General features: G+C 35.5%; 1 protein-coding gene across 4 annotated transcripts in view; it reads right to left on the reverse strand.

The window, feature by feature from the left end:
- Positions 1 to 7,758: 7,758 nt before the first annotated feature.
- The window catches only part of QSER1 (glutamine and serine rich 1), a 78,395-nt gene continuing 58,874 nt past the window's right edge, over positions 7,759 to 27,279 (reverse strand). For 3 of the 4 annotated variants that reach the window (XM_036086360.2, XM_078058240.1, XM_078058239.1), the window contains 5 exons: positions 21,009 to 21,146; positions 18,149 to 18,246; positions 14,414 to 14,566; positions 12,465 to 12,560; positions 7,759 to 11,438 (listed from right to left, as the gene is read on the reverse strand). In XM_036086360.2, the coding sequence (XP_035942253.1) occupies positions 11,298 to 11,438; positions 12,465 to 12,560; positions 14,414 to 14,566; positions 18,149 to 18,246; positions 21,009 to 21,146 (626 nt within the window). In that variant the 3' untranslated portion in view covers positions 7,759 to 11,297. Of the gene's footprint in view, positions 11,439 to 12,464; positions 12,561 to 14,413; positions 14,567 to 18,148; positions 18,247 to 21,008; positions 21,147 to 27,279 lie in introns of those variants that run through there. The other variant, XR_004915524.2, reaches the window with a different exon arrangement.

Below are 27,279 nucleotides of genomic sequence, written 5' to 3' on the forward strand. Positions count from 1 at the left end.
AAATGGAATAAAAGCATCCAGATTGTAAAGGAAGAAGCAAAACTATCTCCATTTTTGCACGACATGATCTTGTATATAGAAAATCTCAAGGAATCCATGAAAAAGAAACTATTAGAACTAATAAAAAAGTTCATCAAGTTTACAGAGTACAAACCAATATACAAAACTGAATTCAAGTTATCAGGTTATCTAGCTCTGATAGTTTCTGTTCAAGGAATGTGTTCGTTTGCTCTAAGTTGTCAAATTTATTGGTATGAAGTTATGATAATTTCCTTATTATCTTTTTAATGTCTATAGGCTCTGTAATATTACCTTCACTCTCATTCCTAATATTGGTAATCTCTTTCTCTCTTTTTCCTTTGATTACTCTAGTCCTCATTGTTACATCATTAGTTTTTTTTTTACTCTTAGAGCACCTAGCTGGCTCAGTTGCAAGAGCATGTGACTCTTGATCTTGGGGTCATCAATTCAAGCCCCACATCGGGTGTAGAGCTTATTTAAAAAATTTTTTTGGAAAAAAAATTTGGGGGGTCTTTTTTCTCTGTTTCATTTTGAATAGTTTCTATTGCGGCATCTTCAAATTCAATAATAATTTCTTCTAAAATATCTAATCTGATGTTAATCCCATCCAGTATATTTTTCATGTCAGAAATTATAGTCTTGAGATCTAAAAGTTCAATATATGTCCTTTTTTATATCTTATATGTCTCTCCTTCTTGAACAACTAGAGCATATTTATTTATTTATTTTTTAAATCTTTTTTTTTTTTTTTAAGCTTTTTTATTTATCTGACAGAGAAAGAGACAGCGAGAGAGGGAACACAAGCAGGGGGAGTAGGAGAGGGAGAAGCAGGCCTCCCGCTGAGCAGGGAGCCCGATGTGGGACTTGATCCCTGGACCCTGGGATCATGACCTGAGCTGAAGGCAGACACTTAACGACTGAGCCACCCAGGCGCCCCTAGAGCATATTTATAATAGCTGTTTTATAATCATTGTCTGCTAATTGTATCATTTTTCTCTTTTCTGGGTCAGTTTCTATAAATTGATCTTTCTTCTCATATGAGTTGTATTTTTAATTTTAAACAATTTTTAACTGAAGTATAGTTGACATATATCAGTTTCAGGTGTACAACATAATGATTCAATAATTATATACATTATGAAATGCTCACCACAATGAGTGTAGTTACCTTCTGACACCAAAGTTATTACAATATTATTGATTGTATTCCCTATGCTGTTCTTTTATCCCTGACTTTATTTTATAACTCGAAGTTTGTATCTCTTAATCCTCTTCATCTATTTCACCCATCCTCCCGCCTACCTCTAGCAACCACTAGTTTATCCTCTGTATTTATAAACTGTTTCTCTTTGTCATTGTTTGCTGGTTTGTTTTGTTTTTTAGATTCCACATATAAGTGAAATCATATGGTATTTGTTTTTCTCTGTCTGACTTATTTCACTTAGCATAATACCTTCTAGGTCCATCCATGTTGTCACAAATGGCAAGATTTCATTCTTTTTTTATGGCAAAGTAATATTTCATTGTGTATAAATACCACATGTTCTTTATCCATTCATCTATTTTTTAAGATTTTATTTATTTATTTGACAGAGAAAGACACAGCGAGAGAGGGAACACAAGCAGGGGGAGTGGGAGAGGGAGAAGCAAGCTTCCCACAGAGCAGGGAGCCCGATGCGGGGCTCGATCCCAGGACCCTGGGATCATGACCCGAGCCAAAGGCAGACGCTTAATAAATGAGCCACCCAATTTTAAAGTAAATTCCATATTGTTTTTCAGAGTGGCTGTACCAATTTACTTTTCTACCAACAGTGCACAAATCTTCACCAGAGTTGTATTTTCTTGCTTTTTGCATTCCTGGTTATTTTTGATTTGATGACAATGTGAATTTTACATTGTTGGGTGTTGGATTTTTTAAAAATTCCTTTATATATTTTTGGGCTTTGTTCTGGGATTCAATTAAGTGACTTGGAAACAATTTAATCTTTTTCAAGCTAGCTTTTAAGCTTTGTTAGATGGGTCCAGACAGCCTTTAGTCTAGGTCAATTCTGTTGCACTAGTGAGATAATTTTCTGAGAACTCTGCTGATGTTCTGTGTTAGGAAGTCTTTCCAATCTGACTGGTGGGAACGTGAAGCCTGCTAGTTCCTGAGTGAGCTCAGAGGATTGTTCTACTTGACTTTCTGGTGGTCATTTTTTTGGCCTTGGTAGCTTCCTCCTACATGTGAGCTGGTATTAGTTGGAATCAGTACTAGTTGGAACCCTCTGCATATCTCCAGAATTCAGTCTTGGTCAACTCTCTTCTCTCAGGTCTTCTACACTGCAAATTCCAGCTGCCTCAGCCTCCCCAAAGACTGAAGTTTGCTTCCTTAATTTAAGGAGACATACAGGCTCCATTTGGATTCACTCTTCCTGTACTGTGGCCTAGAAACTCTCTCTAGGCAGTAGCCAGGACAACTGTAGAGCTCATCTCCCTGCTCTAGGGATTACTGTCCCGGGCTGCCTATTATTTAATGTTTGAAAACCATTTTCGCAATTTTGTCCTCCTTTTTAAGGCAGAAAGCTTTATCTAGTCCCTGTTACTGGGACTAGATGGAAGTTGCCATTCTGGCCCTTATTCTTTCTTTCTTTTTTTTAAATTTCAGTATAATTAACATACAGTGTTATATTAGTTTCAGGTGTAAATTTTGGTCTTTCTTCTAAGAGCAATAGACTGCATTGAAGGGTTTCCAATGGGGAGGCACATGACCAGTTTTTTAAAATAACTGAGTGCTGGGCGCCTGGGTGGCTCAATCGTTAAGTGTCTGCCTTCGGCTCAGGTCATGATCCCAGGGTTCTGGGATTGAGCCCCGCATCGGGCTCTCTGCTCGGCAGGGAGTCTGCTTCTCCCACTCCCCCTGCTTGTGTTCCCTCTCTCGCTGTGTCTCTCTCTGTCAAATAAATAAATAAAATCTTAAAAAAAAATAAAATAAAATCACTGAGTGCTGTGTGGAGAATGGATGGAAGGAGAGCAAGACAGGAAGTGGGGAGACAACAATTCAGAGGTTACCTTATCCTGACAGTTGATGGTGGCTTGGACCAAGAAAATGACAGTGGAAGCGAGGGAAAGGTAAGGTTTATTTACAAACTGACAGTATATTATTGCCTATGTGAAGTTCAAAGTGGCAAGTCTTTGACCTCTATGCTAAGGGAATTTCATTGTGACCCTCTGAAGAGAGGGGTTGTATAAGAACTACGTTCTTGCTTCTGGATTTTCAGCCAATCAGGGATGACTATTTATTTGCAGGGCAGGCTTTCAACTTGCCGCAGTTGACACCTCAGTTACTCTTACGGACTGAATGGTTTTGGCCCCTGCCCCTAATTCATATGTTGAAGTCCTAACCCTCAATGTGATGGCATTTGGAGATGAAGCCTTCGAAAGGTAATTAGGGTTAAATGAGGTCGTAAGTGTGGGGTGCTGATGTTGGGATTAATGCCCTTATAAGACACCAGAGAACTTGCTCTCTGTCACATGAGGACACAGCAAGAAGGTAGCTATCTGCAAGCTAGGAAGAGAGCCCTCAGCATGAACTGACTTCTGGACCTTGATCTGGGACTTAGAGCATCCAGAACTGTGGGGAATAAGTTTCTGTTGTTTAAACTACCTAAGTCTATGGTATTTTGTGATAGCAGCCCAAGAAAGGGAATATAGTGGTGCTCAGCTACCAGTCAGTGATGACTTCTCTCATTTGGATGGCAGTGTTGTTCAAGGGTGTGGGCATTCTTTAAAATGGTAAATTTTTGCTTTGCAATGTTTTGTGAATGGTGCTTTAATACATAATCTTTTTGATAGTGAATTGTTTGCAAACTCCTGTGATAATGTTAATGCATTTGCATTAGCATCGCCTGTAAAAAACCTTGACTTCCTGACTTCTACTTAAGTCAAATAACGTTATCTTATAATTAGCTCAATGGAGAACTGGTATTGAAAAGACCTTCTACTGATTGGCCCATTAACAGTTTTTAAGTCATTGATAAAAGAGTAGGTAAACAAGGCTAATTTAAAACATTCAGTCTGAAACCTGGTTCTTTCAGTTAAGCTGTTGCTAGTGTTTTGAATTCTCTTGCTTCACTGCTTAAAGATAGCTACTCTCAGATGATAGCCCATTCACTTCCAAAGATTAGGTGGAAATTAAATATAAGAATTAAGAGAATGGACTTTGGTCTGTTGAGAAGCAAGCACAGTAAGAACGAGGAGCATGACTTGCAAAGGATGGGTATAATGAGAGCTCACACTCAATGTGAGCTCGAACTCACAACCCTGAGATCTAGAGTTGCATGCTTTTCCAACTGAGCCAGCCAGGCGACTGAGAGATGTTTTCTTTTTAAGATAGAAAGAGAAAGGGAATGGACCACTGACAATACTGGCATTTTGAACTATTTACAGGCTGGCTTGAAAACACTTTAGACTGATTCCAAACGACCACTCATGTATATACCACCCATCTGTTCAACACACACACACCTGTTAGGTGCCTATTGTGTAAAAGACTTTATGCTATTGGAGCTACAAAGATGAAGACAATGTAGATATGACCTTAAGTACTTCACAACGGACTGCTGATAGCAGACATGTTTCTAATTAATCTTATACTATTGTCACAAGATAAACTAAGTGCTGCCGCGGTGCATGTGTGTATAAATTACCTGCTTATTAATCATTTTGATCTAAGCCTTGAAAGTTAGTAAAAGCATGGAAATAATGTAGTAAAATCATTTTTCCCGTTCTGCCATACCTCCCTTTTGGTGCTGCCACTGAACAACTTTGCATTTCTCTCAACATTACAGTCTCCCTGGAATCAAAGAATATTAATAGCTTTAGAATCACTCTCAGGATGAGAAAACAGATCCAGATTAGGCTTCACACGACATGCCTGAGGACAGAGCTAGCTTAGTGGCAAACAGAAACCATTCTCCTGAATACAAACTAAGTATTATGCCTTTTTCTTCATCCAGCTATGTGTAAAATTCTTCCCAACCTTTGAGACTTGGCTTAATCATTACTACTTCCATGAAGCCCTGCCTGACATTCCCCAAGTAGATAAACTCTCCCTCTTCAGAGTATTTTGCTCACAGTGACTACTTTTAACAGAAACATTCACTTACTTTTACTGGGACTTTGTTCCCTAATTATTCCAGCTGGAGCCTCGAGCCCAAAGGACAGAGGAATGTGAAATCATGGTCCCTGGGTTCTCTGCAGATGAGGACAAAATATGAAAAATCATGGCCACTACATTTCACTTTTTCATAAAATACCAGTAATTTTTCTATTATACGAACTCTTGGTATTGTCACTTTCTTCCGATGTTGCAATTACTTACTGCTCACTAAGGTCATTAATGCCTTTATTGCAAAATCCAATGAATACTGTCCTGTTTTTAGCTTTTTAATGTTCCCTGTGACTTTTCTTTCATATATCCAGTTATTTGTTAAATATTTAATGAGATCAGATATTGCACTAGATGCTGGGAATGCAATGGTGAGCAAAACACACATAGGTCCCATCATATGATAACACTAGAAAGACCACCAATCAAGCAACCTTAAAAAAGTGTAGTAAATGCTACATTAGAGGAATCATAGGGCACATAATCTGATTCAGAGACTTAAAACCTAGTCTGATCCAAAAGAAGTGATGTTAAGGTGAAATCTGGAGAATTAGGAGATGAAGGAAGCCTAGTTCAGCAAAGGGAACATGAAGGACTGGAGGCAAGAAAAAACACACATTGGAGGATTTAAAGATGTTCCTTAAGCCTGGGTCACAAATGGGGAAAAAAGGGCAGGAGAGGTAAGGAAGGACAGTTTCATTTCATAAAGTGCTTTTAAACTGTGATAAGAGTCTGGGTTAAAGGCAATGAAAAGCCATGGAAAGATTGTGAAGAGCAGAAGGACAAGAGAAAGCTCATTCTTGCTGCAATTTAGGAAAAACATTTCTACAATGTCCATTATTTTTTATTCTAGGTTTTAAGCGATTTTCACTGTTGCCTCATTCTAAATACTGTGAAAAGAGCTAAATTAAAAGAAAATCTTTGATTTGGGTGAAAATATCTCCCCATGCATCACAGATAAATTATATGTAAAACAGAAGTTATTCTTGCAAAGCAATTTCTTGACTCCTGATTAACATCAGAAAATAGATAAGGTTTAACAATAGACTAGTAGGTAATTGTATCCTCCTTTTATTTGAAACCAGTCAGCTCTAAATTATTCATGCTATCTGAAGAACAGATATATATATACATAACCTAAAATGATCAATAATCCGGATAGTTTCTATTTCACTTTGCAATGTGTCTTTATCTTCATTTAAACACAAGTATCTCTGAAATCTAGGAATTTACTTAAAGCCACACCAGATTGCTGGAGGGGAGGTGGGTGAGGGGATGGGGTAACCAAGTGATGGGTATTAAGGAAGGCACCGATGTAATGAGCACTGGGTGTTATATGCAATTGATGAATAACTGAACTCTATCTACATCTGAAACTAATGATACACTGTATGTTAATTGAATTTAAATAAAATAACATTTAAAAAAAGAGCCACACCACAGAAAATGGCCAATCCATAATACCTAATTTTGTGATCCATCCTAAATTGGGAATTGAAAGCATGTTTTAGGCTGATGTCAAGAGTTAAGAAAGTGGTTTATACCTTTTTCTTTACACTTTCATATTTTTTGACTTTTTTTTTTAAACAGTTAAGTATGTCACTTTATTATTTTTCTGGTAATAAAAACATTTCCGTATGGAAAACGAAGAGAGGTATCCTCTTTCACATCTTCCTTGAGAAGGTCGGGTTAAATAATTGATTTTAGAGAGCTTCCCTGAGATACAAAATTCATTTTAAAAAACACAAAAAGAACCAGAGAGTAACAGGACATGAACAAAGCAGGGTAGAAGTGCTATCATTTAGGTTTGCAATATGGATAATTTTAATAATGACTATTTTCTAAGATATTTGAATGACTATTTTCTAAATGAACACAATTTTAGCAACCAATGGGGAATAAAACAGCGATGTTACAGAATTCTAAAATCTTTTTTGATAGAGATCATTGATTAGATTTAGTTTTGAACAACATAAATTAAGTCAAGGAATGAAAAGTGCTTTTACGATCAAAACTAACTGGGGCGCCTGGCTGGCTCAGTCAGTGGAGTGTGCAACTCTTGATCTCAGGTCGTGAGTTCGAACCCCATGCTGGGTGTAGAGATTTATTTTTTAAAGATTTTATTTATTTGAGAGAGAGAAAGCAGGAGCAGGGGGAGAGGCAGAGGGAGAGGGAAGAGACTCCGTGCCAAGCAGGGAGCCTGATGCGAGGCTCGATCCCAGGACCCCATGATCATGACCTGAGCCGAAGGCAGATGCTTAAGTGACTGAGCCACCCAGACACCCCTAGAGATTACTTAAAAAAAAAAAAAATTAAAACACAGCAAATATGCTGAATATATATTTACTTGAAATACTGTTTTTAAAAATCATATGAAGGTAAAGGCAGGATCTTATTCTGAAAATTAAGGAATCAGGATAAATTCGTTTTTACGTACTCAATAGCTTATATAGATCTGTTCCTAATAACTTTGTTTAGGACTTTACAACATACTATGTGTGGTGTGAAGAATTTATAACGTGATGATGCTTTTGGATAACAGAATACCTCAGTTTTCAGTTCTTAAAAAAAAAAACCTCAAAACATTCTGATTTTGTTGTTTAAAAAATTGTTTTCATTTTAATGATCTGAGTTAGTAACAAACAAATATACAAAATTGTCTTTCACATTTCCATACATTGTATTATGGACCACTTAAAACTCTGGGCTACAAATGCAGGTTTCTTTGTATCCTTAACTTCAATTATTGTCACTTATAAATAAAGGTGATTTTCGAAAACATGCATTTGTGAACATAGATGCCAAAAGTTGTACATGTAAGTTAATGCACAACCAATAGTGTACATTGTTCATTTGTGCAGTTATGTGTCAAATGCAATTGACACAGGTAGAAGCAGTTATCCTGGGACAGTTTACTCTATCTGAAAAGCATTTCTGAGAAGCAGATGGAACTACAGTTTAAAGCAAAAATTGTATTCTACAAATACAGTAAAATTCACAACTTGCACATCTGAAGCAACTTTTGGGACCCAAAGCTGATTCAATAACCTTGCTGCTATATTGGTTTTATGGGTATAACTCCAAAATCATAGACTGGAAAACAGCTGTTTCAACAAAAATAAATATATATATTAAAAGGAAAGTGAGACTTTAAAAAATGTGAGGAAAGCTCTGAAAAGAGTAATAAGGTATGAATCACCTGTAATTTTCACTTTTAAAAGTTTTAGAAATTTAAAGAAATTTAAAAACTTAAAGGTAATCTGAACATTTTCTAAGCTGTTTTAAATTAGGATTTTTCCATCCCACCAATGTTTTCTATTTGATAGTATAATAGAAATATGGACGGTTTCTATTGTTGACTTACCATGATAATTCATAAGTCATGATAAATTTGTGACTTCATTAGAGGATCAAATAAGTGGAAACTGGGTTATCATGAAAATGGGAACAAGGAAGCCCCTTCTATAACCACTAATCTGAACTACAAATAAACACCAACACAAAATGATTTTTTATATTAAATTATTTCCAGGTATCTGTAGGGAGGAAAATCCAATCTTTCTTAAAAATGTTTTCCTGGGTGGTGGCAATATGTGCTTTACCTCTTTAACTCTATCTACAACCTAAAATTATTTCTATATTATAAATTTCAAACTCCCTGGCAAGGAATGTGAATGCTAACCAGCTAGGTATTTATTCAACTTCATACAAAGAAAGGACTCATGAATGGACATCATAATAAGAGTCCCACTTTTTGCTAAGGCCCAAGTTTGATGTCCTTGCCTATAATATATGATCAAATGAGAGAAGACCGTGCAAAACAACTGGGTCTCCTTCAGGCAGTTATCAAAGACTTGGCCTCTGATATTATGAAAACACTTGTTTTACTACAATGAATACAACTGCCAACATTTTGAGGGGCAACTGCAGTTGAAAAGGAAATGGGTAATTTTCTATAGGAAACATAAGATCAACTTTAAGAAAATGTCCCTGTTTTCCGTGGGCCTTACGAAGGAGATGTGGCTAGTGATTTCAAACATGTACTTCAAGTGTTACCTAAATGCATGACAGCTCTTAAAAATGTTTAACCATCAATGATTCAGGAAAGTAAGCTGGGGGGAGTAAAGACATGTACGTATAACACTACCTTAGGAGATGTAGTTATCTACTCTGCACTTCATAAATGAAAGAAACCAATTCTGTCCAGAATCAATATCAGAAAGAAATATGGCTGCTTCCTACTCTTCTCCACTTAGCAAAATCAATTTTATGATGCTCTCACTGCTGGTAAGTCTCATCTGAGTTAGGCAAAATGAATCTAATAGGTTACTTTTGTTTTCGAAATAAACTGTTTAAACTGGTCTTTTTAAAAGCTTTCAGAAATGGAATATTTAACCACTGAGAGAAACTTCTATTATTACCTTGTCTAATGGCAGGTGCAATGATTGTTTGATTAAGGATTATTGCTTTTAATAAGATAACCATCAGAAATAAATATGTAAGCTTAACTCAAATACTCATTTTCTACTCAATGCTACGTTTCATTCTCAAATCGAGTCACATGTTATCTTTAATTTTTTGCCAGTTTACCAAGGTTTTAAGTATGAGAAGTTGGCCTGTTAACTCAAAATCAAGACAACAGCAATGTCCACATGAGCACGTCTTACTTGGGCATTGAGCAGGAACACTGCTTTCTTGATGGGACTTAAGGCACTAAATGGTGGTAAAATAAAGAAAAAGTATGATGATTAACAACTTCTTTAGAATCCTAAAAAAGGAGATCGTTTAGAAGGACACTAGTAAATCTTTTTCTCAAACAAATAAGGCATCCTGTTGGCAAACACAAATAAAACAAAAGGTCATGTTGAACCTAATACATTCACTGTCTCAGCTAAACTACTTGAAACACTAGCTATCAAACTAAAGAAAGCTACAACAGCGTGTATAAAAGTTGGAAAGGCACCAAAAGGAGAGTTCTACCACTTCCAGTTCTAAGAGTTAGGTAAGCTGTGTTTAACACTGCATGTCGCCTAATTATGAATTTTATTCTTCCAAATGTATAATGGTGGTTAATTCTGATTTTGACAAATCGGTTAATCAAGTACTAGTAAGGAGTCGATTTTCATGAACTAGAAAATGACTGCAGTGTCTAACACAACTCCACTTATAAAGCTACACTAATTCTAGTACTGAATGCATATTCTGGATAACACTGAAGCAAATCCATATAAACAAAAATGGTTACCTCAAGATAGAATTCACAATAGAAATTCAATATATAACTAAATAAGATTTACTGAAAATAATGAAAAGTGTAGTACAGATACATCAAACATAATTATAACCACAACATTTTCCTTGTGAAAAATACAACTATTAGTGAAATAAAATGTACAATTGAAAAATTTTTCCAAAGGAAAAAACAGTATAAAGGAAAATACTTTTCTTTGAGATAGGGAAAATAGTATGTCATTGTTTTTTTCATTACAATATAATTTGACACAAAAAGCAGTCCTAGAATTGCACCAATTCCACATCCAGTTTCCTGAACATGTTAAGAGTAAAAGGAGTTCGTAAAGCAGAATGCAGTTTCTGAATTTCATATTTTAAATTGAGGATATTCTCATACAAAATGTCACATCACACCAGATCTGTTTACATAATGTACAATACTTTCCATTTTGTGGCCAGACACGAATATAAACATAGGCGTTTGGTGCCACCTCTCTTTCGTTCTGGTGTTTAGTCAGAGTCAGGAAAAAAATAATCAAGTTACTGAAGTGTTATCTCTCTAGCAATAAAGAAAAATTATATTTAGTGCATGCTTCATCATTTGTCAAAAAACATTTCTGAAAATAAAACTCAGTTACCCAATGGTTTACAAAATAGAAAAATCATTCATTAGGATAAAAATGTGGTGGGATTTTAGGTCCATTTCCAAAGGCCTGACTTCCTGGGCAGCACCACTGTCCTTCAGCAGAGGTCACCAGTAAGTTCTAAGAGCAAAGCAGGTGTGCCCGCAGGAGACCACTGCTTCACACTCACTTATCTGAGGCCCCACACCCCCTGTGGCCCCCCATCTCTGCCAGTTCATTAGTGCTATAACACAGACAGAACTTCCGTGGAAATGTTAGGAACATTTCTGCTGTACATGATTTAGAAGTTCTCCGAATTTTTCAAATAGGTCTTCCACCCATTTTACATTTTTCATACAAAGTTGAACAATTTCTTCCTGTCCTAAGTCTTCATTTCTTTTCTGCACAGAAGAAATCTAAAATAAAGAGAATGACCACATTAGCTTATACTTATCACTTTATGAGCTCTTCATAAGGGTTTATGGTTTCTGTATCTTGAATGAAAAGGATTTTATGAATACACCTACAAATATGGATTTAAAAAAAAAATGCCATCCGTGGAGAATGATTATTTCATATAAATTTGGGTGAAGTCTAATCCTATCATTTTTAGCTCCATGAGGGCAAAGAGGAAGGCTAGAAAAAAAAAATGGTTCAAACTTCTGAATTCCTTCCAATTGTGTTAAAAGCTAAGTGACAAATTTTGGGGTGAATTCTGCAATTCAGAGCAATGTAAAAATAGTCATCATATTTTGCATGACAATCTTTATTTTCTCCTTTGCTAGGTTAGATTTATGAACATCTTTCCATTGATTATCATCAAATACATCAAGTGTAGCCTCAATCCACAACTTAACTCTTAAACAGCTGGTAGTGCTGATAAAAAAGTCCAGTCCACAGCCATTTAAGCTTTGAGGAACTTGATCATTCTATCCCACCCACAAAGTGGTATTATTGTCATATATAACTTCTGAGCAACTTAAATTATGATACGTAAAAGTTACAATTAAATTTTAACTATCATTTCTTCCTGACCATGTACAAAAACCCCTTTCTCAGCAATTAAGTGGGAGAAGGCCATTTTAGTGATAAGGAAGACGGCAGGATATCAAAGCAGTGACTGAAGTGAATTAAAGCAGGATCATGATGGATTATGAGTGAAGAAAATGAAATCAAGTACCATTTATTATGGCAATGTAAAGCAAGCATAAAGCATAAAGTTAAGCAAACAGTTTAAAAACATTACCACTTACAGCTCTGGAAGAGCCTCAGATTAATATGAGCACAACACATAACAGAGAGACTCAGAATAACATTACTTACAAGACAATTATAGACACATGTATTTTTTAACAATTCTAAGACATTAAAAAAATACTATAGCTATAGTCTCCTTAAAGTTCAGAAAAACATTTCTTTTTTAAATAAATGAAAAAAATTACCTCATCTTTACATATCAGATAAACATGATATTTATAATGATGGAGTGAATGATACAAAGAATACAGCTGTATTTTCTCTGGATCAACAGCAAACTCCTATAAAAAGAAAAGAATTTATAGTCATATTTATTTCATGGACTATTTGAACTGTGAATACTTTTACAAAAATACTAGACCAGAAGTCTTAATGGAAATCTTAAAAATAAATGACTAATATGGCTAGATATAGGCTTAAATATGGACAAGAGGCTTATTCAAAATAAGAATTTAAATTGTAGGGGTGCCTGGGTGACTCAGTCGTTGAGTGTCTGTCTGCCTTCAGCTCAGGTCATGATCCCGGGGTCCTGGGATCGAGCCCCACATTGGGCTCCCTGCTCCGCGGGAAGCCTGCTTCTCCCTCTCCCACTCCCCCTGCTTGTGTTCCTTTTCTTGCTTTGTCTCTCTCTGTCAAATAAATAAATAAAATCTTTTTTAAAAAAAAGAATTTAAATTGTATTTTAGAATCTTCACTTTTTTTCTGAATATAAACACACAATATTTCAAAAAATTTAAACATAGAAAAATTTAAACAGTAAACATTTAAGATGACTTATAAAGTAAAAGAATCCTATAATCTCTTGCTTCAGAGATAAACAGGGTTAAAAGCGTGGTATATATTCTTCCATATTTTTCCATGTATAACATGTATTAATGACACGAATTCTGTAATGGGAAGGAAATCCTACTACACATATTGTTCTGCAGCTTTTTTTTTTAATTTTTTTAAGAAGATTTTATTTATTTATTTGACAGAGAGACACACAGCGAGAGAGGGAACACAAGCAGGGGGAGTGGGAGAGGGAGAAGCAAGCTTCCCGCAGAGCAGGGAGCCCGATGTGGGGCTCGATCCCAGGACCCTGGGATCCTGACCTGAGCCAAAGGCAGATGCTTAACGACTGAGCCACCCAGGTGCCCCTGCAACTTTATTTTTTATAACTTGTTTTTAACCTAACTAAAACTTGCCTCTTTCTATTTATTACATATAACCCCCTACTGCTATAAATTACATGAGGGCAGGGAATTTTGACCATTTTTCACAGTTCTATTGCTAGTGCTTAGAACTGTATTCACACAACAGGCACTCAAAAAATTTTAATGAAAGAATGAATGAGTCTTTTTAAAAATTACATAGTATTACATTATCTGGATGGCTCTTTATCCAGTTTCCCACTGGTGATGCATAACTGGATTGCTCTTATAATTAGGCAATGAGCAAAAGCATACATTTTTATGCATTTGTGAATGTGTTTCTACAAAATATATTTTTGACGTGAAATTGATGTTGCTAAACTGATTTCTAAAAAGGCAATAATTTAGACTATGTTTGAAAATGAGTGAATCCCAATTTCAATAATTTTGCAGATATGGAATATTGAATCTTATGGAACATGTGCATACTTACCTATATGCATTTGTATCTAATGACAAAAAAATATACAGAAAATATAAATACAGGTATCAGGTAATTCCTTGCCTATTCATCTATTTTAAAAATCTGCAAGCACTGGGTGCTTGGGTGTCTCAGTCAGTTAAGCATCTGCTTTTAGCTCAGGTCATGACCCCAGGGTCCTGGGATGGAGCCCCGCATCCAGCTTGCTGCTCAGCAGAGTCTGCTTTTCCCTCTGCCCCTCCTCCCACTCATTCTTTCAGTCTCTCTCTCAAATAAAATAAATAAAATCTTAAAAAAAACCAAAACTGCAAGCACTAACTACATGCAGATACTGTGCTGGACAATGCAGAAAAACAAAATAAGACCGAGTATCTGTTCTTTGAGCTGGAGCTGCTCATTCCTACCTGAAAAGACTTCAGAGTTAATAACAATACAGTAAAGTATTTGCTTGTTTCAATATTTTAAAGAGGAATAATATTAACTGGAAAAGGCATAATTATATCAAACCATATATACTTACTTGTGCAGATTTGGTGGTTGTTTTAGAAGTCCTTAGAGTTTTCTTATTATAAGTTTTGCCATTCATTTTGATTTTAGAAATAGTAGAACCCCCAGTTTTTGCTTTAGAGTCTCGAGTAATTATTGTTAGTTCGGGAAAGCTTTCCAAAGCATTCTTTAAAATAAAGCAAAAATAACTGACATCAGAAGAAAACTAATCCAAACTACTTCCAGCTATTTGAAAAATACAGAAATATATACATACATTTATACATAATACACACATGTATATAGATGGGGTATGGTAAATATATACAATATAGAAATACACGTGGGTATTAAACAGAGCCACAAATTCTTTGTAGCTCCTCCATCACCATGTGGAACCTACTTCCTCATCCCTTGAATCTGGGTGAACCTTACCTTATGACCTGCTTTATGCCAATAGCACATGGCACTGTAGGGACTCCTTAACAAGCCAGAGAGTTCTAGAAATGCCTCTCTGTGGCTTCAAAGTAGGAGAAAGAGGGACACAGGTTTCTTCAAAGCTCTACCAATTCAACCACTGTCAACACCTGACTCTTGGCCAAGCCCTGCTATAAAGAACGCATCTGATCCCAGATGAATGGGATCTCTCCCTGATGAGAAGAGTGAAAACAAGTAGCATTGTAATACTTCTCTGGCTTCACCACGTCTCTGCTTCTTTTGACCTCAGTTGTATGAAGAGTCTAAAACAGACCTTGATGCATTTTCTGGCCACAATGACACAGCAGTTACTCACTGATAACTTAGTGGCCATGTGGCCAAACCAATTCTAGGCCACTCATTAAAAGTCACTGGCATATTTTGCCCTTAACTACTTGGCAAATCATCTGGACATGAAAAACTACAAATAATAACTGAATGATATTTGTAGCTAAATTTAACTAGTTTAAGTACTGTTTTAAGGGGCACCCGGCTGGCTCAGTTGGCCATAGAGTTTACTTAAAAAAAAAAAAAAGTTGTTTTAAAAGATTAAACTGAGTTCACACAATCATTTATTATTTTGACACTAAAAGGGTTCAAGTGCTCCCATTATATTTATTATTCAGAAGGAAGTTCCCATTTGATAAGCTACACTGTTTTATAAACAGTTACAACCTTTAAGGCCAACTCTCTTCCAGACTCTTGAGTTCCCAAGCACCTTTCATGATAAGACGCTAAAGATGATTGGAAGCACATGGATTTCAGAGGAAAACAGAACATGATTAACTTCAAAAGGCTTTAGGATTCCCAAAATGACTGAGATCATCATGTTAATGGTGTTAATTATTTCTAATGAATAGAAAATCTTTTAATCTTTTATAATTTACTATTTGTAGTATTTTACTATTTTAAAATCATATTGTAATACTGTGCATATATTTTGGCTTTGAAATGCAAGTTGCTATAAATGAAAATAATAAAAATAACTAATTTTAAAATTAGAAATTCTGTGGTTTTTTTCTTTGAAAATAAGAATATGAAAACTTAATTTTTCAGTTGTCATCATAAACTATTGCATAAGCCTTAAATACCTACTGAATCTATTAAATTCCAAGTGGTGATACAAGTTATTAGAGAACTGGTTTAACATTTCTAAATGGCTAGCCAATGGGTGGCCTGGCTGGCTTAGTCAGTGGAGCATGTGACTCTTGATCTTGGGGCTATAAATTTGAGCCCCACTTTGGGTGTAGAGATTACTTAAAAAAATAAAATCTTTAAAAATAAAATGGGTAGCCCAAACTGGTCATTTTAAGGATTTAGTAAATTTTTAGAAAACACACATATAACAGCATTCTCTTCTCTGCAGAAAATATGGCATTTTCCAAATTTCATTTGATGACAGCAGTTAAGCAGAAAATACTGGACTAGGAGTTGGTAGACCAGATTCTTAGTACTGGGTTTCATACTACCCTTTGACTTTTTTTTCTTTGCAAGTGCATGTCAGTGAAGAATATAGGACTATTAGTAGTTTGGTGTCATTTAACTTTGATTTTTTTTTTTTAAAGAAAACTCTGCACCCAATGCAGGGCTCAAACTTACAACCCCCAGATCAAGAGTCACGTGCTCTGTTGACTGAGCCAGCCAGGCACCTCTGGTGAGATTTAATTCTGAACTCAGTCTCAGAGCTTTAATTTTCACCTAGCTAAAATGAAGTCAACTTTCACTTTTATGTGGAGTTCAGATAAAACAGGGATATGAAAAAGCTATACAAATTACCCAAATGAGTTGAAAACTTATATCCACACAAAAACCTGCACACAGATGTTTACATAGTAGCTTTATTGATAATTGCCAAGGTAAGGAAGCAACCAGGATGTCCTTCAGTACATGGATAGATAAATTGTGGTATATTCAGACAATGGAACATTATTCACTGGTAAAAAGAAATGAGCTGTCAAGCCATAAAAAGACACGTTAGAAAAAAATTCTTTTTTTTTTTTAAACAAGTGATTTTTTAGATCTTTATTTTTTATTTTTAAAAAGCAAGCTCTATGCCCAACATGGGGCTTGAACTCACAACCCTGATATCAAGAGTCATATGCTCTACTGATTGAGTCAGCCAGGTGCCCCAGAACCTTAAATTCTTATTAGTATTTGAAAGAAGCTAATCTGAAAAGGTTACATATGATACGGTTTTCAACTATAGGACGTTCTGGAAAAGGTAAAACTATAGAGACAGTAAAAAGATCAGTGGTTGCCAGAGGTTAGGTGGGGAAGGAGGGAAGGATAAATAGAGCACAGAGTATTTTCAGGGCAATGAAACTACTCTGTATGACACCTTAATAGTAGGTAACATGTCATTATACTTTTCTTCCTCAAAGCAACAGAATGTACACCACCATGAGTGAGCCATGCAAACTATGGACTTCAGGTTAGAAGGATGAGTCAATGTAGGTTCAACAATTATGACAAATGTACCACTCTGGTGGGACATGCTGATAATGGGGGAAGTTGTTCATGTGTGGTAGATGGGAACTCTCTGTACTTTCTGCTCAATTTTGCTGTAAACCTAAAACCTAAACCTAAACCTAAAAATAAAGTCTCTTGATAAAAATAAAAAGCTATACAAATGCATAAAAAAACTTCTCCCAAGGTAGGTATGATCAAATGATTCTAAATGTTGTATGTTACAATTTCAATAAGAAAAGCTGGAAATTTTTGACTACGAAGTAGCTTCTATGATAAATTTTGTGTGTTTAGATTAGCTTTTTGTTGTTCTATATTTCTGATAATACCAAAACCAACTTAGAGTTCCAAGCTATATTAACAGATACAGCTATATATATCTGCCATTATGTTAGGATCAGTTTTTCCTCAGATACTGAGTAAATCAGGTATGTAAGGGAATTTTGATAACTATGCTAAGAAAAGGCCAATTCTAATTACAGATGAAATATGAAAATTTTGAAAAGGTTTAAAAGAAAAATGACTGCAATTTGGTAGTTTAAAGGAAGTACTTTTGAAAACATCTGGAAATTATGTACAAGGAATTCCAGATGCATATAAAAGCCTAAAAAATGAATTTAAGCAGTGAAAAGCAAATGATTAACACTAAGAATGGGCTTAATAAAATAAAAAGACAAGCTGAACAGACTCATAATGAATAAAAATCAAATTTTCATTGGGTGAAAAATTGTATAAAACTGAGAATGACTTTCATAAATTTCCTGCCTATTATACTTAAGACTATGATTGCCAATGAGTTTGCTAATAAATCATCTGAAGGAAATACCTTGAATGACTGATCCAAATGAAGATTCAAAAGAAGTCTCTTTCGGTTATCATTCAGCATGCTATCTATTTTTTTCATATGAGGCAAAAGTAGCTCATCTAAAACAAGATAAAAATTTATTTTAACAGGATAAACTATCAACACAAAACCTTGTAAAAAATCCAACTTTTCCTCAAAGTTAAAACATTAAATTCATGGGTATATATAAATATTACTTTTAAAATACTGGACATGTAGCTTTCTGAACAAAAGCTAACTTGAAAAATAGGTCTGCAATAGCCAAGTGAGAAAAAAGCAGCATAGAGGATGACAGGATCAGAAGTCCTGGGTTTTAACCTTGTCTCTGCCACTAGAACTGACTGATGACAGCTAAGTGACCAGTAAGCAAATTGCCTAATTTCTCTAGACCTCATTTATCATCCAAACAATAATCGTATTACAAAATACAGATTTACCTGACATTATAAAATTCTGTAAAATACCAAATACGAATTTTTTTTTTTAGATTTTATTTATTTGACAGAGAGAGAGAGAGAGAGAAAATGAGTGCACAAGCAGGGGGAACAGCAGAGGGAGATGGAGAAGCAGACTCCCTGCTGAGCAGGGAGCCTGATGAGGGGCTTGATCCCAGGACCCTGGGATCATGACCTGAGACAAAGGAAGACACTTAACTGACTGAGCCACCCAGGCGCCCTCCCAAGTATGATATTCTTAATTTAACTGTAGTTTGGGCCAAAGAAAAAGTAAGGGAAGAAAAAATGATCAAAATCCAGTTTCAAAAACACAAGAGCCAAAGAGTTATTTCAGAAAAGGGGAGAGTAAAAGTAGATAAAGATTCCTAACTAAAACTTTTCACTTTCTTTTTCTAAAGAATGTTTAGAAAAACTTTAAGCTCCTTTAAGAAAAGCACTTTCAGGGCGCCTGGGTGGCTCAGTCGTTAAGCGTCTGCCTTTGGCTCAGGTCATGATCCCAGGGTCCTGGGATCGAGCCCCGCATCAGGCTCTCTGCTCTGCGGGAGGCCTGCTTCTCCCTCTCCCACTCCCCTTGCTTGTGTTCCCTCTCTCGCTGTGTCTCTCTCTGTCAAATAAATAAATAAAATCTTAAAAAAAAAAAGAAAAAAAAAAGAAAAGCACTTTCATCAGACTATTAATTACTTTTGGTGTTGTATTAAATATTTTAGGTTACTAGATTATTTCTTAATTTATCAGCATAATAATGTATTTCATAACACTAATCACCTTTAATAACCTTTCTGAAAATGTATACATAATCCTCAGAATCTGGCTACTAATTTCGTAGCTGGATAAAATGATTCTTTATATTTGGAATACAAACATAAGAACAGTGACCAGCAAAAGAACACTTCTTCTAATTGAAGAAAAAGTCCTTCGTGAGGAATGCGTTCCAAGGTCACTATACCACACCTTGATAGTTTTCTTTTACCTTTCTAGCAGGGATTAAATCATTTCAAAAACTGTAAGAATTTACATTTCACAAAACAAAGTTTTAAACATTTGTGGATTATTTTTAAAATAGAACAATTAATGTCCTTCTCCCTTATAGCAAATGGAGAAAAATCATAAAACAATGATAAGCAATAGAAAAAAAATCAATTAAAATACAACTACCCAGGAATGACCAGTACTAAGAGATGTGTATTCTATGATGCAAAGAGTTTTGATTGAGTGAAAAAAACATTTAATGGCAAAAATGCCAACCTGGGGAATTAACTATTGGGTTTTAATTGTGGTTATTCTACCATTAGCTTGTTCCATAACTCTATGAAATACATTTAATCTCTTTGAACCTTAGTCTACAAAATAAGTGTTTTAGACTAGGTAATCTGTAACGTCTCTTCCAGCTCTACATGATTCTAAACTGACTGATGTACAGATTACTGCCTCTGATTTTATGGTCAAAAAAATGATGGACCAGAAATTAGACCTTGGATTTTAATCCTTTCTTGGCTACCTGGAAATTGTGGGCTTTTTTTTTTTTTTTTTAAATTGTGGGCTCTTAAGCAAGTCACTTAACTTCTATGAGCCTCACTGTCTTCATCTACAAAATGGCTGTCTGAATTGTTTTGGGATTAAAACAGAACAATGTATATCAAAGTATGTGGAAATAAAATATGTATTATAAAGCACTGCTGTTGAAGTATATTGTTAGTGATTTTTCTTTGTTACTATCTTTTGATCATACATGCATACAATTCATTTTGATAGAAGGGTAATGGAAACTGGCTCATTAATCCTTTTGTTCCTTTTTTTTAGTTGTCCTTGGAGAATGCCATAGTAGCTGAGGGGTAAATATTAGTGAGCAACATTAAATAAATGAATCACCAGTTTATTTCAGATATTAATTTCATCTCTTTTACTATAAGAAAAAGTTATTAAAGGAAGAGTATAAAGGACTAATATTAATGAATATTATACAATGCATGCATTGTTTTACTATTAATTGATTAGAAAATAATTATTCTGTGATGTATCTTTTACTAGACACAAATATATGATTTTAATCTTTATACCACTATTATCCAGTTCATCTTTCCAATTATCAGAAAGTAGAATATATTGACATCTGGACCTTGCATGTAATACAGACACTTAGTGAAGACTTGTGGATAGTTATATAATTTTTCCATGTGTAGAAATCAATAAAAATACATTCAGTATAAAGTTGTTCAAGTATTGACAATTCATGAATTATAGGATTATAGGATGAATATCATGGATTTGTGAACTGACAATGTACAGATATCTATTGCAAAATCCATATATTAAACACGTAACTAACAGACAAGAAGAAAGAAGATCCGTGAAGTACTACCAAGAAAGTACTACTTAGCAGACTGTACCATTGCTCTTCTCTAAGGCTTGCATTGTGTCAGGGTCCAAAGCAATGCTAACAAGCAATTCCATGTAGCTCTTGAAGGTTTCCTTCATCGCTCTTGTGTTCAAAAAACGAGTGACAAAGGGAGCTGGAGGATCAAATTCTGGGAGAGTAAAAAGATGAAATATTAAATATCCTTCCTGATAACTTTAAAAACACTTTTATTTATAACAAGAACCTAGAAGCAGAAAAAAGGTTGTAGGTAAAATTTTTCAAATTCAAGTTTTGCCCATTTGGCTTTTAAAAACACCCTGGGTTAGAGATTCTCAAAGCTGGTTTGTACATCACAATCACTAGAAAGCTTTTAAAACAAAACAAAACAAAGAACCCAGATTGCTGGACTTACTAAAACAGAATCTTTTGGTGGGGGTAGGCGGGTAGGGGGTGGTAGCAGTAGTAATGAAGCTTAAATATTATACTTCTAAAGGTTCCCAGGTGACTCTGAAGCCCAATTCCAGCCCAGCATTTGTAAACGTCAGCCCCATAGGAAACTGTTTCTTTTCCCCTGGCCCCACCACAGCCATCTGCCATCAGCTTGTGCTACTCCAGAACTCACGGTTTCCCTAGATAAAAGAAATCATAAGACATCTAACGTGTAAGTTAATATACAGTTATCTCTTCTTTTTTACTTCTACACTTAAATTATGTAAAAGTCTGGTTTAGAGCCAAGGCTTATACGAAATTTTTTTAAAAAAATATTTTATTTATTTTTTGACAGAGAGAGAGACAGCAAGAGAGGGAACACAAGCAGAGGGAGTGGGAGAGGGAGAAGCAGGCTTCCCGCCGGGCAGGGAGCCCGACGCGGAGCTCGATCCCAGGACCGTGGGATCATGACCTGAGCTGAAGGCAGACACTTACTGACTGAGCCACCCAGGTGTCCCGAAATTAAAAAAAATATATAAAATAGCCCATGCAGAGAGAAAATTTCACTGAAACTCAATGGAAAAAACTGCAAGATTAGAACTGTCTCAATTTTTACTTTTTTCATTCAAATACATAACTTGTAAAAAAAAAAAAAAGAACCACAGGTCCAAAATGGTGTCACCTTAAGTTAAGGCCCCAAGTCAGTACACCACCAAGACTTAACACCTAACTGTAGTTTCAAGCTCCCAGAAATGTAACCATTAACCAGTCAGCACTAGCAAATTTACTGGTCAGCACTAGGAAATTTACTGTTAGACCCCTTTCATTTCACCTTAGGAGGGCGATCTTGCCTAAAACAATGGATTCTTTGCTAATTTAATTTTTTCCACTCTCTACCTTTAAAAACCCTTCCTTTTCTGTAGCCTTTTTGAGGTCCCTCTCCTTGCTAGATGGGATGCTGCCTGATCCATGAATCGAATAATAAAGCCAATTAATCTTTAAAATTTACTCGGTTGCATTTGTTGTTATTAACAAACTATTACCATAGCCTGTAATAGCAGTTCTTAAAGTATGGTCCCAGGACCTTTTGGGGTTTCTCCCCAAGATCCTTTTTCTGATGTTAAAATTGTTTTCATAAAAGTGTAAAATGTTATATATCTTTTTCACTCTGTTCACATTTATAAAAATGATGGGTAGAACTACTGGTGCCTTAGTTATTAGTTAGCATGAATTGAGGCAGTGACACCAAATTGTACTAGTAGCCATATACTTTGCCATCTCACTGCCATGCATTTTAAGGGCGGGGGGGGGGGGCCAGTTTCACTTAAAAATAGTCCTGGGGGCGCCTGGCTGGCTCATTTGATGGAGCATGCAACTCTTGAGGTTGAGGTTGTGTGCTTGACCCCCATGTTGGGTAGAGATTATTTAAAAGAAATTAAAAAATTTAAAAAAAAGAATAGTCCTTGGTGAAGCAGTAAAAATTATTTGTATTAAGTCCTTACTATTGAGTAAATGTCTTAACATTCTGTGTGATGAAATGAGAGGTACACAAGCACTTCTGTTATGAAGTATGATGGTTATCTCTCGGAAGAACATCTATGCAATTGTTTGAGTTACAAGATGAACTAGCCACTTTTCTCCCCATGGGACACCATTTTCATTTAAAAGGATGACTGACACACACATTATGCCTATTCAGACTTGGGTATTTGGCAGACTTGGTATTCTTAAAAATTAATGAAGTGAACCTGCCATTCAACGAAAACAATTGACAGCATTTGCTGCCAATGATAAAATTTGAGGTTTCAAATGAAAATTAGAATTTTGGAAAATGTGTATCTACCACTAGGAGCTTGACAACATCCCACTATTTAAGGAGTTCACTGATGAGATCAGTGGTAGTATTAATAAGTGTTATTTTTTGATACTGTAAAAATGTATGACCTAAATGTAAGAGCTAAAATCATGAAACTCTTAGAAGAAAATATAGGGGTAAATCTTCATGACCTTGTATTTGGCAATGGATTCTAAATATGACACCAAAAGTCTAAGCAATAGAAGAAAAAAACATAAATTTGGCTTCATTAGAATTTCAAATTTTTGTGCATCAATGGACATTATCAAAAGTGAAATGTCAACCTACAGAATAGGATAAAATATTTTCAAATCATGTATCTGATAAGGGTTTAATATCTAGTTTATATAAAGAACTCCCACAACTCAAGAACAAAAGGAGAAATGACCCAATTAAAAAATGTGCAAAAGATCTGAATAGACATTCCTCCAAAGAAGATAAGGAAATGGCCAGTAAGCACTTGAAAAGATGCTCAACATCATTAGTTGTTAGGGAAATACAAATCAAAACTTCAATGAGATACCACTTTACACCTACTAGGATGGCTACAATAAACAACACACCAAAACCAAAATATAACAAGTATTGGTGAGGATATGAAGAAACTGGAATCCCATGCATTGCTGGTGGGAATGTAAAATGGTGCAACCACTGTGGAAAATAGTTTGGTGGTTCCTCAAAAAGCTAAACATATAATTATCATATGACTCAGAAATTCTACTCCTAGATGTATTGAAAAAAAGATACAAACAGATATTTGTATGCCAATGTTCACTGCAGCATTATTTACAATAGTCAAAAGGTGGAAACAACTGTGTCCATCAATAGATGAAAAGATAAACAAAATGAACATACAATGGATAAACTTATAATGGAACAGTATTCAGCCATAAAAAGCAATAATTGTGAAAACATGCTGTAACATGGATGAACCTTGAAAACATGTTAAGTGAAATAAGACAGGCATATTTATATTAGATATTTAGAATAGGCAAATTCATAGAAACAGAAAGTAGACTAAAGATTACTAGCAACTGGGGGAAAGGGAATGAGGAGTTACTGCTTAATGGTTACAAAGTTTCTTTTTGGTATGATGAAAATGTCCTGGAAATAGACAGTTGTGATAGTTGCACAACAGTGTGAATATAATTAATGCTACTGAATTGTACACTTAAAAATGGCTATAACAGCAAATTTTGTTATATTTTACCACAATTTTTAAAATGTGGAAAAAAGTGAAACAGAATATATACATTAATGAGCTAACATATTTTCACATGACCAATGGATAATGTTACAAAATCATTCATGGATTAAAGATACATTCGGGTGTAAGACAAACCAATAGATTTTTAACGTAACAAGCATGAAACGTCGAAGAAACTACTACTTGTTAAGTTTATAAAACAAAAAACTTCTGAGTATCAAATAAAAATATTCATACTTGTCTGAAAATTAATTAAAATATTCCTCCCTTTCCCAACTACAAATCTACACAAAGCTGGGTTTTCCTTTTTCTTGCTTTTTTTTTTAAAGACTTTATATTTATTTATTTATTTGAGAGAGAGAGTGTGAGAGCACGAGCAGGGGGAGAAGCAGAGAGAGAGGAAGAAGCAGACTCCCCGGTGAGCAGGGAGTCTGATGCAGGGCTCAATCCCAGGAACCCAGGATCATGACCTGAGCCCAAGCAGATGTTTTTTTTTTTTTTTAAAGATTTTATTTATTTATTTGACAGAGAGAGACACAGCGAGAGAGGGAACACAAGCAAGGGGAGTGGGAGAGGGAGAAGCAGGCCTCTCGCTGAGCAGGGAGCCCGATGCGGAACTCGATCCCAGGACCCTGAGATCATGACCCGAGCCGAAGGCAGACGCTCAACGACTGAGCTACCCAGGTGCCCCCAAGCAGATGCTTAACTGAGCTACCCAGGAGCCCCAAGGCTGGGTTTTCTTTATATACTTTAGCCGAAATAATAAATGTAGAAGCAAATATGAAAATGCTACTCTTCTAAAACTACTGTGTAGGAAAATACAGTTGTTAAAAAAATATTAATATGCAATGGGTTTATTTTATTTATTTTTAAAGATTTTATTTATTTGACAGATAGAGAGAGCACAAGTAGGCAGAGTGGCAGGCAGAGGGAGAGGGAGAAGCAGGCTCTCGGCTGAGCAGGGAGCCAGATGTGGGGCTCGATCCCAGGACCCCAGGATCATGACCTGAGCTGAAGGCTGACGCTTAACCAACTGAGCCACCCAGGCGCCCCTGTAATGGGTTTATTTTAAATAAATATTTTAAAAATTTATTTTAATTGATATTTGGTAAATATAAACACATAAAGCCCACAAAAACACAAGTGTTTTAGAATCTTCAATAAATCTGAAGATTATAAGGAAGTCGTGAAACAAATAATTTTGAAAACCACCAGCCTATAAATCTATGTTTATTATCAATATTTGCCTTTTTAAGCACTAAAAAGCTTACCTATTAGTGACACCTAGTGGCCACAACTTGAGTTACCAATAAAGAAAAATTTTATCTTGAATGTCCTTTGAGGAAGTGGTACAGTTGTGTGCACATTCAGGACCCAAAGCACTCTAAACAGTAAGCAGGAATGCTAACTGCAAAGACTACATATATTGCCTTCCACACATACTCAAAGCACTGAGTTTCTTTATAATTCTGATGTGCACATTTTCTAAGTAGCTTTTAAAAAACAACACAAAGTAGACTTCTGCACTGAAGAAGACTTTGTTACAATTCCATTTCTATTCAAATAAGCTTTAAGATGCGCTCCCAAGCAATGATACTTGTAATGTCGGAAGCCAACCTGGCCATCAACCTCAACAGCACCCCCAATCCCAATTCATCATTCACGTTCAGCCTGAATTTCTTATGCGTCCCCCTCTTCCACCCCTACTGCCGCAACTTAGGTTCAGACTTTCAATTTATACCTGAACTATGACATCTTATAATTCAAATTCCAATTTCACCCTGTTTGCTCCCTACTTAAATCCCTCCAAGGACTCTCCTGGGCTTATAGGATCCCAGGCTTTTTAGCTTTAGCTTGGCACTTGCAGCCTTCCATCAACCTTTCATCTTTTTCTGCCTACCTCCAACTTTATGCTCCAGAAGAAGGATCACCAATTTTTTTCTGGAAAGGGCCAGGGGCAAATATTTGAGGCTTTAATGGTCATATGCTCTCTGTAGCAACGACTCAAATCTGCCACCATAGTAGAAAAGCAACTATCTGAAAATATGTAAATGAATTCATGTTCCAATTAAAACTTTTACAAGAATAGGCTGCCGGTCAGATTTGGCCCACTGGCCACAGTTTGCCAACCTCTGCCCTAGACTGAACTTCTTGATGTTTCTTGCATATATTACACACCAAACTTGATGACTAATGGAATGTGTGCTGGTGTATTCTTGTGTTTTACAACTATCTAAGGTTTTAGTTTCTAATAAAGTAAATACATCTATATCTACATCCAGCCTACAAAAATGCTCTTTGGTGTCTTCAACAGTTTTAAGAGTATAAAAAAGTGTTCTACAGTCAAAAAGTTTGATAACTGCTGATCTATTTCAATCTTTTCATTTTATAAAAGAGAAACTAAGGCACAGAGAGGTTACCTAGCTTAGTCAAGGGCAGCTGGTTGGCTAGGGGCAGATACCCAGCAGTATGCATGATATTATATAATTAATAAACATATTCCATATATACATAAGTACACATTATTATATATATATTACTATACTTTACTAACTACAGTTTCAGAGTTGCTGCTTCCTAGACTCATTTTACTCTTTTCTTCTGGCATAAATATGGACTCAGACGTTTAGAACAGGACTCTTAGTATAAATTATCTGATCTAATCCCCATCCTATCCAAAGAGGTGAGATAACTGGCATTAGTATGGTTAGAATTCAAAACAGTCTTCTTTCAGTTCACTGCTTTTTCTACTTTACAAGGTTGTATGTGTGGGCAAACTGTGCTTTCAATTAGTGTTCAGGGAATGTGAAT

Source organism: Halichoerus grypus, chromosome 11, assembly GCF_964656455.1.
Source record: "Halichoerus grypus chromosome 11, mHalGry1.hap1.1, whole genome shotgun sequence".
NCBI classification, from domain to species: Eukaryota; Metazoa; Chordata; class Mammalia; order Carnivora; family Phocidae; genus Halichoerus; species Halichoerus grypus.